At 49.0% G+C, this 13,440-nt stretch overlaps 1 protein-coding gene across 2 annotated transcripts in view; it reads left to right on the forward strand.

Annotated features, from left to right (window-relative positions):
- The window catches only part of GFPT1 (glutamine--fructose-6-phosphate transaminase 1), a 30,302-nt gene that overhangs the window by 13,187 nt on the left and 3,675 nt on the right, over window positions 1-13,440 (forward strand). For both annotated transcript variants that reach the window (XM_085559268.1, XM_085559269.1), the window contains 10 exons: window positions 1,915-2,020; window positions 4,680-4,843; window positions 5,977-6,072; window positions 6,314-6,411; window positions 7,532-7,652; window positions 8,548-8,705; window positions 11,421-11,535; window positions 11,959-12,086; window positions 12,208-12,375; window positions 12,893-13,054. In XM_085559268.1, the coding sequence (XP_085415394.1) occupies window positions 1,915-2,020; window positions 4,680-4,843; window positions 5,977-6,072; window positions 6,314-6,411; window positions 7,532-7,652; window positions 8,548-8,705; window positions 11,421-11,535; window positions 11,959-12,086; window positions 12,208-12,375; window positions 12,893-13,054 (1,316 nt within the window). The remainder of the gene's footprint in view (window positions 1-1,914; window positions 2,021-4,679; window positions 4,844-5,976; window positions 6,073-6,313; window positions 6,412-7,531; window positions 7,653-8,547; window positions 8,706-11,420; window positions 11,536-11,958; window positions 12,087-12,207; window positions 12,376-12,892; window positions 13,055-13,440) is intronic.

Consider the following 13,440-nt stretch of genomic DNA (forward strand, 5'->3'; position numbering starts at 1 on the left):
CACTTGAAATTTCAGACAAATCCTCCAGCTCCTTAGGAAAGGAATCATAAATGGGACCACGATGCATTGTGTTTTTAATATGTGGCTATTGCTTTCTGTGTAGTGCAGTGAAACATCTGGGAAAATCAAAATTTCTTCTTGATCAAAAACACCACGAGCAGCACACAGGAAAATCCACCCATCCCACTTCAAATATTGGGACGTAATGCTCAGCATATGTGCAAAAACTGATGACAGTGCAGGTTGTGCTGAGTGTTTCTGCAGCTCTGGCTGCAGAAGGAAACGGTGAATTACCTTAAAAATAACCCCCACTAAAGCAGGAGGCTGCTGCAATCCTAATGGCAAGCATTGCCCAAAATTCCTTCTGGAGTTTGGGTTGTCAGAGCCGTGTCCTGCCCCTGCCCATGGGGTGAGCCTCTGGTGGCAGCACTAAGCTTGGCCTGAGGCTGGGCTTTCCTTCCCCTGCTCATTTATCAGGGGGAACCCTCTGTTCCTCTCTTGAGGTGCTTTAAAGGCCAGCCCATCACATGGTGGGATGAACCAGCTCACCTCTGAAGCAGGAGAGCCCTTTCTGTGAGGGAGAGGATGTGCTTGAATCTGTCATGCAGAAAAGCAATGCAACATAATAAAGCCAATGCAGGGAAATGTTCTATTTTGAGAAACCAAATTTGCATGTTCTGATCAGGTCTGGGTGCTTCTGTGGGGGAGTGCAGCTCTGCTCTGTCCCTTCTCAACACCAAATCAGTCTGTCCTTCTCAGCTCAACAACAAAGGCATTGTTCTCCTCGTTTACTGACTTGATAACTGAACTGGAAGGTTCTGAATCACTGCCTGAGTGGGCCTTTCTCACTGAGTATCAACATGAAAGCAGTATTTTTCCTTTACATTTTCATCTGCAGAAGTGGAAGCCAGAGCACCACGAGCTCTGCTTGCATCACTGAATCAGATCAGTGTCTAGTAGGTGAAACACCCTCAGGATTATGCAATAAATATAGAACGGAGTAACTTCAGCGTTCCTGTTCTTCAGCAATAGTCCCATTTTGGGAGATAAGCTGATTAATCCACCCCCTCCCTCCCCATGTCCTGCACAATGACTGGCAAATAATTTTGCTCGAGGCTGGTGCTGAGCAGTAGGTGTTGGGTGCCTCATCTGCATCCCTGATGAACTTCACCACTGAGAAGCAGTTTGGAGGAGGACGACACAGTGCTGGGAATTTGCAGAGTACTCCAGAAAGGATCCTTGGTGAAAGGCAGAGCTTTTAGGACAGATTTTTCCCAAAGCTGACTCTCAGTCCTGCCACCCCTGGGTACCTCCCTGGCAAGAGCACAGGTGTGATTTTCTGGTCAGGGTGAGGTGCTTGTGTTTGGAGGTACAGGAACAAGGCCGAGCTCTGAATCCTGGATTTCCTGAGCTGTGTGTGACCAGTGAGCTCAGCCAGACAGAAATAGGTTTGGGTTCCACCTGCAGTGCTCAGGGCAGCAGGGTGGGCACGCAGGTGGCAGCTCTGAAAGAATTTCCCCAGTGCTGAGAGTGACAAAGAAAGAGCAGCGCTGCTCCATTTCTGGGGGCTCACCAGAGAGGAATAAAAAGTGATCAACAGGGCAGGTTTAATGTGGCTGCTCATAAAGCACCTTGAATAGTAGTGGAGCCACACTGGCACACATTTAATTTGAATTTTCTCCTGGTACTTTCCTCTAAACTTCAGACTGCACTAGTAATACACTTGCAGACTTATTAAAAGCAGTGAAAGTCTTGCAAGCCAACTGAGGATGGGCACAGCAGCACAAGTGTGTTGTGCCCACCTGCAGGCATGAAAATAGTGCTTCATGTTGGTACTGTGCTTTGGGGGCTCTGCTGGGTGTCACCTGTGCCCAGGGTGTCACCTGGGCAGCCCCTGACCCTCCTGTCTCCTAGGCAAAGACAAGAAGGGGAGCTGCAACCTGTCCCGAGTGGACAGCACTACCTGCCTCTTCCCCGTGGAGGAGAAAGCTGTGGAATATTACTTTGCTTCTGATGCCAGGTAGGGTTTTCCAGCCTCTCTGGTGTAGAAATATCCTGTTTTAAAGCCTCTGGAGCAAGAGATGGGGAGGGTGTGGTTTCTTTGTGAACAAAGTAAATTGTGTGCACGTGGCCATCAATTTACAAATACTACCCAAAACAGAGTTGCTGTTAAAGCAATGAGTGCTGGCCTTGGAATAGTGTTCCCATTCTTCAGGCTCATCTGTTGGTAGGATTTCCCAGTGAGAGGAAACCTGAGAGAGCCCTGACCTAAATTAGCAGGCCAGGTGCTAATTATGAGGAGAACTGTGTTGGTTCTCCAGGGGTCTCTGCACACAAGCAATTCCTTCATCATCAAAGGGGTGGCATTTGTAATCCCAGAGGAGTCAGGAGAGAGCAGCTTGGCAGCAGCCTTAGCAGAGTCTTTGGGATTCTCTGGTTCAAGAGGAATGAGTGCTTGCTCCAGGAATGTAAAAACACTGCTGTGGTTGGCTTCTGCAGCTCCTTCCAGCAGAGAATTCTGGAGGCTCTCGGGACACCCTGATGTGTTCTGGTTTTAAAGCTTTTCAGTGGCACTCCAGGCAGTGCTGCTGCCTTACCAGGGGCCAGAGCTGTCCCTGCTTTTACAGCTGAGCAGAGTGAGGTGCAGGGAGGGACAGTGGGTTACCCCTGGGAAAACCAGGGAGGGACAGTGGCTTACCCCTGGGAAAACCAGGGAGGGACAGTGGCTTTCCCCTGGGAAAACCAGGGCAGGAGGATCCTGTTCTGTGTGTGAGCAGCCTGTGCACCAGGGCACATCCCTGCCCTTCTGACCTCCCAGCTCCACACAGATCCCATTTGTCTGAGCAACTTCTCCTTAAAGCTCTCAAAACTCAGCATTTCTCCCTGAAATGAATAATGAGCCTGGTGGCTCGTTAATGATGAGAAAATCTATGATGATAATCTCATCTATAATGGGAAAATGAATAATGAAATTAATAACGAGCCAGTTCCACTGGCAGGGTGGAAATGCACTTCACAGGATTTGAAAAGAGGAGGAGATTGCTGGGGTGCTGGGAGGGCTGCAGTGCCCAGAGCAGGGTGTGAGTGATGTCCACTGTGGCTGGCACATTCTTATCTCTCTCTGGATTTTTTCATAGAGTAGCACAGAGGAAAAATAGAGCAAACAATTTCTATTTCTGCTCCCTGTTTTTTCCCATGTGGAATGTATTTGGAGAATTGTTTACCTGGGGTGATTGCTTGATTGGATTCTGGTGAGGATTGTTTGAGCCTGATGGACAATCCAATCCAACCCACCTGGGGCTGGGCTTGAGCGAGAGGGCTAGGAGTTGTGAGGAGTTAATTTGGTAGTTAGAAAAAGTAGGTTTGTAGTATCTCCTTTAAATCATATATTAATGTATTATAGTTTTAGAATCTCCTGTGTAGTTTTTCAGTATCTCCTATGTAGTTTTTTAGTATCTTCTTCTTTTTTTAGTATCTTCTATGTAGTTTGAGTATCTCCTTTGAATCATATGTTAATGTATTATAGTTCTAGTATCTCCTATGTAGTTTTTCAGTATCTTCTACGTAGTTTGAGTATCTCCTTTAAGCAGTATATTACTGTATTATAGTTTTAGAATCTCCTGTGTAGATTTTTAGTATCTCCTATGTAGTTTGAGTATCTCCTTTGAATCATATATGAATGTATTATAGTTTTAGTATCTCCTATGTAGTTTTTCAGTACCTCCTATGTAGTTTGAGTATCTCCTTTGAATCGTACATTAATGTATTATAGTACTAGTATCTCCTATGTAGTTTTTCAGTACCTCCTGTGTAGTTTGAGTGCCTCCTTTACGCAGTATATGAATGTATTATAGTTTTAGTATCTCCTATGTAGTTTTTCAGTACCTCCTGTGTAGTTTGAGTGCCTCCTTTACGCAGTGTATTAATGTATTATAGTTTTAGTATCTCCTGTGTAGTTTTTCAGTACCTCCTGTGTAGTTTGAGTACCTCCTTTAAGCAGTATATGAATGTATTATAGTTTTAGTATCTCCTGTGTAGTTTTTCAGTACCTCCTGTGTAGTTTGAGTACCTCCTTTAAGCAGTATATGAATGTATTATAGTTTTAGTATCTCCTGTGTAGTTTTTCAGTACCTCCTGTGTAGTTTGAGTGCCTCCTGCACGCAGTACATTAATGTATTATAGTTCTAGTATCTCCTGTGTAGTTTTTCAGTACCTCCTGTGTAGTTTGAGTGCCTCCTGCACGCAGTACATTAATGTATTATAGTTCTAGTATCTCCTGTGTAGTTTTTCAGTACCTCCTGTGTAGTTTGAGTGCCTCCTGCACGCAGTACATTAATGTATTATAGTTCTAGTATCTCCTGTGTAGTTTTTCAGTACCTCCTGTGTAGTTTGAGTACCTCCTTTAAGCAGTATATGAATGTATTATAGTTTTAGTATCTCCTGTGTAGTTTTTCAGTACCTCCTGTGTAGTTTGAGTGCCTCCTTTACGCAGTGTATTAATGTATTATAGTTCTAGTATCTCCTGTGTAGTTTTTCAGTACCTCCTGTGTAGTTTGAGTGCCTCCTGCTCGCAGTGTAGCACTGTACCGTAGTGCAGCTCTGGTACAGACGTGCTGCAGCCTGCTGGGGCCAGGCAGCAGCTCCCTTGCCCGGCTCAGCGCCGTGCCCTGTCCCCGCAGCGCCGTCATCGAGCACACCAACCGCGTCATCTTCCTGGAGGACGACGACGTGGCGGCCGTGGTGGACGGCCGTCTGTCCATCCACCGCGTCAAGCGCACGGCCGGCGACCACCCGGGCCGGGCCGTGCAGACCCTGCAGATGGAGCTGCAGCAGATCATGAAGGGTGAGAGCCGCCGCCCCTGCGTTTCTCTGTCTGCTGCTCCCCGGGGGCCAGGGTGACCCCAGGAGAGATCCAAAATGGGTCTCTGCTTCCCTGGCCTGGGCGCAGCCAAATGAGGGGACTTGGAATGCTTCCCGTTGTGCTTTCTCCAGGTTGTTTATTTCTTATTATTGGTAACATTTTTGCTCTTCTTACCTGTAATATTTTCTCTCTGACTTGCCAAGCTCTGGCTACAGAGGAGGCCATAACCTTCTGCTGCCCTCTCGGGCGGTGTTTACCTTTTATATCAAAAGTTACATATGCTGTTTATTACCAATACCTAACATTTATGTTGGACAGTGTGTCCCTACCTTAAACCAACAGAAAAGTGTCACTATCACAGCAAGACACGGAGGGCAAGAAGAAAGGAAAGAAGGCTAAGGCACACTCAGATTCCTCCATCTTGTACCCCTGAATTACATTCTAAAAAACCCAAAATTCTACTTTTCCACCCTGTGTTAGTTCAAATATCACACTACTCAAACCCTTGTGACTTGTAATTCCTCATCCAGAGTTGGCAGTTTTCTACCAGCTATAATTGAAGCCACAGATGTTTTTTGACTTCTTGCCAGGGTCTCTGAGCCCCCTGCCAGGGTCTGGAGCCAGCCAGGGGGATGTGCTGGGCTCCCACGCTGCCTGCCTGGCACCTGCAGTCACCTGCTGCCACCCCTGCCCCAGCTGGGGACAGCTCTGCTCCACTCTGGAGCATCTCTGGGCACAGAGGTGCCACAGCCTGGTCTGGTGCTGGGTCATCCTCATGGGGAAGAACGTCCTTACCTGCCATGGCACTTCCCTCTAGTCATTGATACCTTTTGAGGAGAGTTGTGGGGCTGAGGATTTTGCATTTGCTTGGAGCCATATGGTTTGAAACCAAGACTGATCCCTCACAGTCTGGATCTGCCCTTCACTGAAGTTCCAATCAAGCTCTCACCATGAGCTGCTGTTTTGGCAGAAAAAGAAGGATCAGTATAATAATCTTTGGCTGGTCCAAGCTTTTCCCTACATACAGAGGAAAAATGGCAATTAGCAGGAGGCAATTGAAAATTTAAGTTTTAGGAGGTAAAGTGTTCTAATTTGTTTTCTATCTTTCTTCCTAGGTAACTTCAGCTCATTCATGCAGAAGGAAATATTTGAACAGCCAGAATCTGTTGTTAATACCATGAGAGGAAGGGTCAACTTTGATGACTACACTGGTAATTGAGCTTGAGCCTCCCTCCCTGAGTGTGCAGCAGGGTGGCTGCAGGGAGGGAGGGGGTGATGGAACCTTGCTGGGGAGATGCAGGGTGGGTCAGAGTGCCTCCAGAGCTGCCCGTGCTGCTGGCGAGCTCCCAGCAGGCTTGTGAGGGTTTTTGCACGGTGGATGATGGAGGTGGTGGCACGCTGTGATTTTGTGAACTCCTCCTCCCTGATTTGGCTCTCTGGTCCTGCCCACAGTGAACCTGGGCGGGCTGAAGGATCACATCAAGGAGATCCAGAGGTGTCGGCGTTTGATCCTCATCGCCTGTGGCACGAGCTACCACGCAGGAGTGGCAGTGAGTGCTGGGCCCGGGGCCAGAATCAGGGACTGGGGTGGGCTGCAGGGTCCTCAGAGCCCACCCAGTGCCACCCCTGCCATGGCAGGGACACCTTCCACTGTCCCAGGCTGCTCCAAGCCCCATCCAGCCTGCCTTTGGGCACTGCCAGGGGTCCAGGGGCAGCCCCAGCCGCTCTGGGCACCCTGTGCCAGGGCCTGCCCACCCTCTCAGGGAAGAGTTTTGTCCTAAAAATCTCATCTAAGTCTACCCTTACTCAGTTTAAAGCCATGGCCCTTTGTCCTGCCACTCCATCCCTTGGCCCACGTCCCTCTCCAGCTCTCTTGGAGCCCCTTCAGGCCTGGAGGAGGCTCTGAGGTCTCCCTGGAGGGTGTGTGGAGTGTGCCAAGCAGATTAAGGATTGATTTCAGGTTGGGGATTGATTCTTGACCTTAATCAGGTTAGGAGTAAGCAAGGGCACACAGGTGAAAGAAGGAGGGCCCTTGTGAAAGCTGCAAACACCAGGCTCAGTTCACAGCAGCAGCAGGAGGAAATAAAAGCTGATGAAGCTGAACTTGGGGAGGTGGTTCCTGTGACTTCCATGGCTGTGGAAGGCTTTGGAAAGCAAAAGCTGCTCTGTTAGAAATGGAGATGGCAGGGGAGGGATGCTGCAGGAGCAGAATGCCAAGGCTGCAGCAAGGCAGGGGCTGCCAGGGGGGCCTGGATGTAGGTGGGAGTTCGAGTTCTTCAGGCTGGGACACACACAGGACACCCAGCGTGACATGATTTATGTGGAGGGTTATATAACAAGTGAGATTTACTTAGAGAAATCTCCATTTGAGGGAGGAGTTGGCCTCACAGGCCATTGTGCTTTCCCCCCACACCTCCCTGCCCAAGTGAATTTTTATTAGCCAGGAAAACGAATGGTGGTGGTGCCGAGGCAAGGTTGCTTCTCACAGGGGTTGGTGGTGACTTGAGCATGGGCAATGTGAGTAATTAAAGTGTAATCCAGCACTAATTGCCACACGGGGTTTTAACGGTAACATTTTCCAGCGTGTGTGGCAGCTAGAAAGCTTTCTTTGTGCAAGCACTTTGGGTTTATAAACATGAGGTAATGTTCTTCCTGCCCTCCCCGTGCCAGACCCGCCAGGTGCTGGAGGAGCTGACTGAGCTGCCCGTCATGGTGGAGCTGGCCAGCGATTTCCTGGACAGGAACACGCCCGTGTTCAGGGACGATGTCTGCTTCTTCCTCAGCCAGTCAGGTAGGGCTCCCTCCTGCCCGGCCTGGGGGAGGCAGCAGGGCACGCCCGGGGTGCTGTGGATGCCTTGGGAAGGCTGATCCTGAGCAGGGTTCAAGAATAAAGCAGGGATTTATTAAAAGACCTCCTTGGGCAGCACAGGAGCCTGGCCCAGATGAATTTTTATTAACCAGGAGAATGAATAAAGCTTGATTTTTGTTAAAGGGACAACGCTGAGCTGCTTTTTTGAACCCATAGCAGAGCACTAAAGGCTTTTACCGGCACCAAGAGCTGCAGACAGGTTCTGGGTGTTGTGTTTCTGGGTGGCACTGCCCTGTGCTGGGGCTGCAGGGGCTGCTGCCACCTCCTTGGCTCGCAGGGAGCGCCAGGGGCTGCACTGGGGAGTTTGTGCCTCTGTCAGCACCCATCCCTGTCCCCATCCCAAATCTCTGCCTTTCCCCAGCACCCATCCCTGTCCCGAGTTTGTGCCTCTGCCAGCACCCATCCCTGTCCCCATCCCAAATCTCTGCCTTTCCCCAGCACCCATCCCTGTCCCGAGTTTGTGCCTCTGCCAGCACCCATCCCTGTCCCCATCCCAAATTTGTGCCTCTCCCCAGCACCCATCCCTGTCCTGAGTTTGTGCCTCTGTCAGCACCCATCCCTGTCCCCATCCCAAATTTGTGCCTTTCCCCAGCACCCATCCCTGTCCCGAGTTTGTGCCTCTGCCAGCACCCATCCCTGTCCCCATCCCAAATTTGTGCCTCTCCCCAGCACCCATCCCTGTCCCTGTCCTGAGTTTGTGCCTCTGCCAGCACCCATCCCTGTCCCCATCCCAAATTTGTGCCCTTCCCTCACCCATCCCCTGTGTCCCTGTGCCAGTCTGTGCCCTTCCCTCACCCACGCTGTGTCCCTGTGCCAGGGGAGACCGCCGACACGCTGATGTGCCTTCGCTACTGCAAGGAGAGGGGAGCCCTGACCGTGGGCATCACCAACACCGTGGGCAGCTCCATCTCCCGCGAGACCGACTGCGGCGTGCACATCAACGCGGGCCCCGAGATCGGCGTGGCCAGCACCAAGGTGAGCCGCGGCCGCGCTCGCTCGGCTGCTTGCTTTGGTTTCTTCTATTTTGAATTTTATTTTTAATTTTATTTTTAATTTTATTTTTGATTTTATGTATTTTTTTAAATTTTTATCTTAATCTTTCTTATTTTATTTTTTAAAATTGTTTTATTTTTGTTTTAATTTATCTTATTTTTATTTTTTAATTTTTATTTTATTTTAATTTTTACTTTAATTTTTATTTAATTTGTAGTTTTTATTTTAATTTTAGAATTTATTTAATTTTATTTAAATTTTATTTTTAATTTTATTTTAAATTTTATTTTTAATTTTACTTTTAATTTATTATAATAATATATTAATTATATGTAATTTATTATAATATTAATTATATTTAATTTATTTTTCTTTATTTTTCTTTAATTTTTTATTTTTATCTTATTTTATTTTTTAAATTTTGTTTTTATTTTATTTTATCTTATTTTTAAATTTTTATTTTATTTTAATTTTTACTTTAATTTTTATTTAATTTGTAGTTTTTATTTTAATTTTAGAATTTATTTTATTTGGGTTTGGTTTATTTTTACTTTATTTTTATTTATTTTCTTTTTTTTAAATTTTCAATTTTTATTTTATTTTAATTTTTACTTTATTTAGTTTTTATATTTATATTTTTGTTTCTTAAATTTTAGTTTTCATTTTTTTATATTTTAATTTTTTCCTCTGGAACCCCTCCTGAAAGGCCTGCCTGTCACAGGGCCCCCTCCTTACCCCTGCTGCCGATGCCTTGAGAAAACTGAGCTATTACAGAGCTACAGAATAAAGCAGGGATTTATTCACAGCATCTCCTCAATGGATCCACCTTGGGCAGCACCAGAGCCAGGGCTGCACTCAAGGTGAACCAAAATGGTCACAAAATGAGCCCCAAAATGGTCACAAAATGCACAATTTGTCACAGGGTCTGTCACTTTGATCAGTTCTGCTCCATTTGCATATTGGGGTTAATTGTCCAATTCCAGCTTTAGTTTATGCAATCCCATCCTCCTTGTTTTCCTCTTTTCAATTCACTCCTGTTTTTACTTTTTGGGCCTGGAGTTTCAGAGCTCACAATCTCCTAATACAAAGCTCAGAGTTCCACGCTGAATCTGAAAAATAGAAAAAAATATATTAAAAAAAAAAAAATCTAAAAATCAAATATAAAATCGAACTCTTGGGGCATCACTGCTGCAGGCTGTGCAGTCACAGACCAGCAGCACCCTGCGTGTTCTGTCCTGGAGCGTGCAGAGGGCTTTTTTGGGTCCCTGTTCTAAATGAAATAATCTAAGGAAGCTGCATTAAACATTGCAATGAACGGGTCTCAGAGGGAATGATTCCCTGAGGGGACAGAATTCTCTTTGCCATTGTCTGTCTCAAGGTGCAGGCTCAGTTTAATTTAAGGTCAGAGATGAAAAAGGAAATTAGTGGATAAGATAAAGGAAACTTTGTCTGCTTGTAACTCCCTCACTGGCTCTGCTTTACCAAAAAAAATGGGATATTAAAACTATCCTTTTAACAAATGGGGGAAAGGTCTTCCACAGAATCCTACAGTTTGTGTCCAGATAACAGGATTATTCTGGCCTTGTGAGATCCAGGGTAAGATAATTTACTTTGCTGCCTTTCATTTTGGTGAAGTGCTTCTGCATGGTGAAAAATCTGCTTTGGTTTAGTTCTATTTAGAGGCGAGATGATGTCAATCTGTTACATAAATTCAGCCAAAAACCACATTTGAGTTTAATAGTTCATTGGGGAATTTGATCATGGAAAATTCATGAGTCTCTTACAAGAAACTCTTGAACGAGCTGTTTGTCCCTGTTGTTTTCACAGGGCCAACATTTACAGTTTGGAGATAAATGCCATTTTTTTCTCTGATGATGTGGGGAGTTACCAAAGCTCTGCATATAGGAAATAAGAACTTGGAAAGTTTGTGCCCTGAGCTCTCCCAGAACTTTTTTTTGAGAATATTCTGAAGAGCCCAAGCACGTTCATGTGGCTGCTGGGTGCTGTGGACTTGTGCAGGGCTGCACAGAGCAGAGCAGCTCGCACTGCCAGCAGGCTCCAGCAGGCAGCACAACTGCAAAAACAGATTTTCTGTGTTCCTCCAGAGCCGTTCCAGCCTCCAGGTGGAATTTGTCTGCTCCTTGCTTAGGGAGGGACAGAAAACTCCACACCTTGCTCCAGCCCCTGCAGCATCCCTGCCTGCCTGGCCCCGAGCCCTTCTGCCTTGGAAGGAGCTCGAGGCCAAACTGCAGCTGCTGCTCTGGGGTCCCTCTGGGGTCCCTCTGGGGTCCCTCTGGGGTCCCTCTGGGGTCCCTCTGGGGTCCCTCTGGGGTCCCTCTGGGGTCCCTGGGACCATTCCTGCCCTGGTGTGACCCCTCCCATCACCTGCCTGTGCAGGGATTGTCCCCAAGGGCAGGGGAGAGTCTGTTCTCAAATATGGGAGGTGGGTGCCCCAGTGACATTCCCTGTGTCCCCAGTGACACTCCCTGTGTCCCCAGTGACACTCCCTGTGTCCCCAGTGACATTCCCTGTGTCCCCAGTGACATTCCCTGTGCCCCCAGTGACACTCCCTGTGCCCCCAGTGACATTCCCTGTGTCCCCAGTGACATTCCTGTGCCCCAGTGACATTCCCTGTGTCCCCAGTGACATTCCCTGTGTCCCCAGTGACATTCCCTGTGCCACTCCCTGTGTCCTCAGGCCTACACCAGCCAGTTCGTGTCCCTGGTGATGTTTGCCCTGATGATGTGTGACGACAGGATCTCCATGCAGGAGCGGCGCAAGGAGATCATGAGGGGGCTCAAGGGGCTGCCAGGTAAGACCTGGGGCAGGGGGAGCCCAGCTGGGCTGGGGGAGCTCAGCAGAGCCCAGCAGGGCTGATCCTGGGCAAGGGGAGCCCAGCTGGGCTGGGACTGGGCAGGAGGGGCTCAGCAGGGCTGGGACTGGGCAGAGAGAGCCCAGCTGGGCTGGGACTGGGCACAGGGAGCCCAGCAGGGCTGGGACTGGGCACAGGGAGCCTAGCTGGGCTGGATCTGCAGCGAGGGGCTGAGCTCAGCAGGGCTGGCCCTGCAGGAGGGTGGCAGAGCTGTCACAGGTCCCTGTAGCCACGCTCTCTCAGGGGTCTCCAGGCCAGCAAAGCGGGCCAGTACAGCTGAGCCCAGGGCTCCTGCAGGTGCTGCTGGCCGTGGGGCTGGGTGGGCTGTGGGAGCACACTCAGTCTGGGTTTTCCTGCCCCTAGACTTGATTAAAGAAGTGCTGAGCATGGACGATGAGATCCAGAAGCTGGCCACCGAGCTGTACCACCAGAAGTCTGTCCTCATCATGGGACGGGGCTACCACTACGCCACGTGTCTGGAGGGAGCCCTGGTAAGGTTTGAGTGCCTGGAGCTGCCTTCACAGGCTCAGACTGCAGCATCTGGCACAGAGATGCTTAAAAAGCCACCAGGAGGTTGCTCAGAGTGTGATGAATTCTTTTTCCCCCCTCTAGAAAATTAAGGAGATCACCTACATGCACTCGGAGGGGATCCTGGCCGGGGAGCTGAAGCACGGCCCCCTGGCCCTGGTGGACAAGCTCATGCCCGTGATCATGATCATCATGAGAGACCACACCTATGCCAAGTGCCAGAATGCCCTGCAGCAGGTCATCGCCCGGCAGGTGAGATAAAGGGACCTTTATCCAGGTAAAGAGATAAAGAAAAACGTGCCAAAACACCCTGCAGCAGGTCATTGCAGGCAGGTGAGAAAAAGGGACCTTTATCCAGGTGAGATAAAGGAAAAATGTGCCAGAACGCCCTGCAGCAGGTCATTGCAGGTGAGATAAAGGAACCCCTGCAGCAGGTCATTGCAGGTGAGATGAAGGATCCTTTATCTCACCTACTCCACAGGGCTGGCAGCTCTGCGTGCACAGAGCTGCTGCTGCTGCTGGGGCAGGAGAGCCCTTCCCAGACACCCAGACTGCTCCCCTGGGTCTCACCGAGTCCTGGGGGGTTTCACCAGCAGCTCTTGCAGCAATTGCAGACCCTGGCATGCTCTGTTTAACCCTTAAATGCCCCCAGGGGATGGGAAGCTGTTTAGCTCTAAATTAAGGAATAGATTTTGCCCCTGGCACTCTGCACAGAAGGAGGGAAGAACCTTCCAGAAGTGCTTTCCTTCAGCCTTCCTCTCTGCTGCAGGGCCGGCCTGTGGTGATCTGTGACAAGGAGGACATCGAGACCATTAAGAACAACAAAAGAACCATCAAAGTTCCCCACTCCGTGGACTGCCTGCAGGGCATCCTGAGCGTGATCCCCCTCCAGCTGCTGGCCTTCCACCTGGCCGTGCTCAGGGGCTACGATGTGAGTAGAGCATCCCCTGCCCTGGGGCTGCTGGGGGCTGCTGCAGGTCTGGGGCTTCTCTGTGCCACTGCTTGAGCTGCTGCAGAGCCCGGGGCCGCTGAGAGCTGGAGGAGCCCAGCTGGGACGTGTGGCTGTGCTGTGGAAGGAGCAGCCAGGCTCTGGAGGGCTGCTAGGGAGCTGAAGGGAAGGTGAAGTGCTCAGGAGGGTGTTTGGCGAGCAGTTTGGTGCTGGCTGGTTGATCTTAATACAGGCACTGCCTGTTCTCAGTGACCACCTGGGCACTGGAACAGCCCAGGCTAAAGCTCTGCTTAGTTCTGAGCCAGGAGTTGTAACAATCAGGGCTGTGGAGTTTTTTTTTTCTGCGCTGTGAAGGTGAGGATGTGTTG

The sequence above is a fragment of the Lonchura striata genome, chromosome 22, assembly GCF_050655825.1.
Source record: "Lonchura striata isolate lonStrDom1 chromosome 22, ASM5065582v1, whole genome shotgun sequence".
NCBI lineage: Eukaryota > Metazoa > Chordata > Aves > Passeriformes > Estrildidae > Lonchura > Lonchura striata.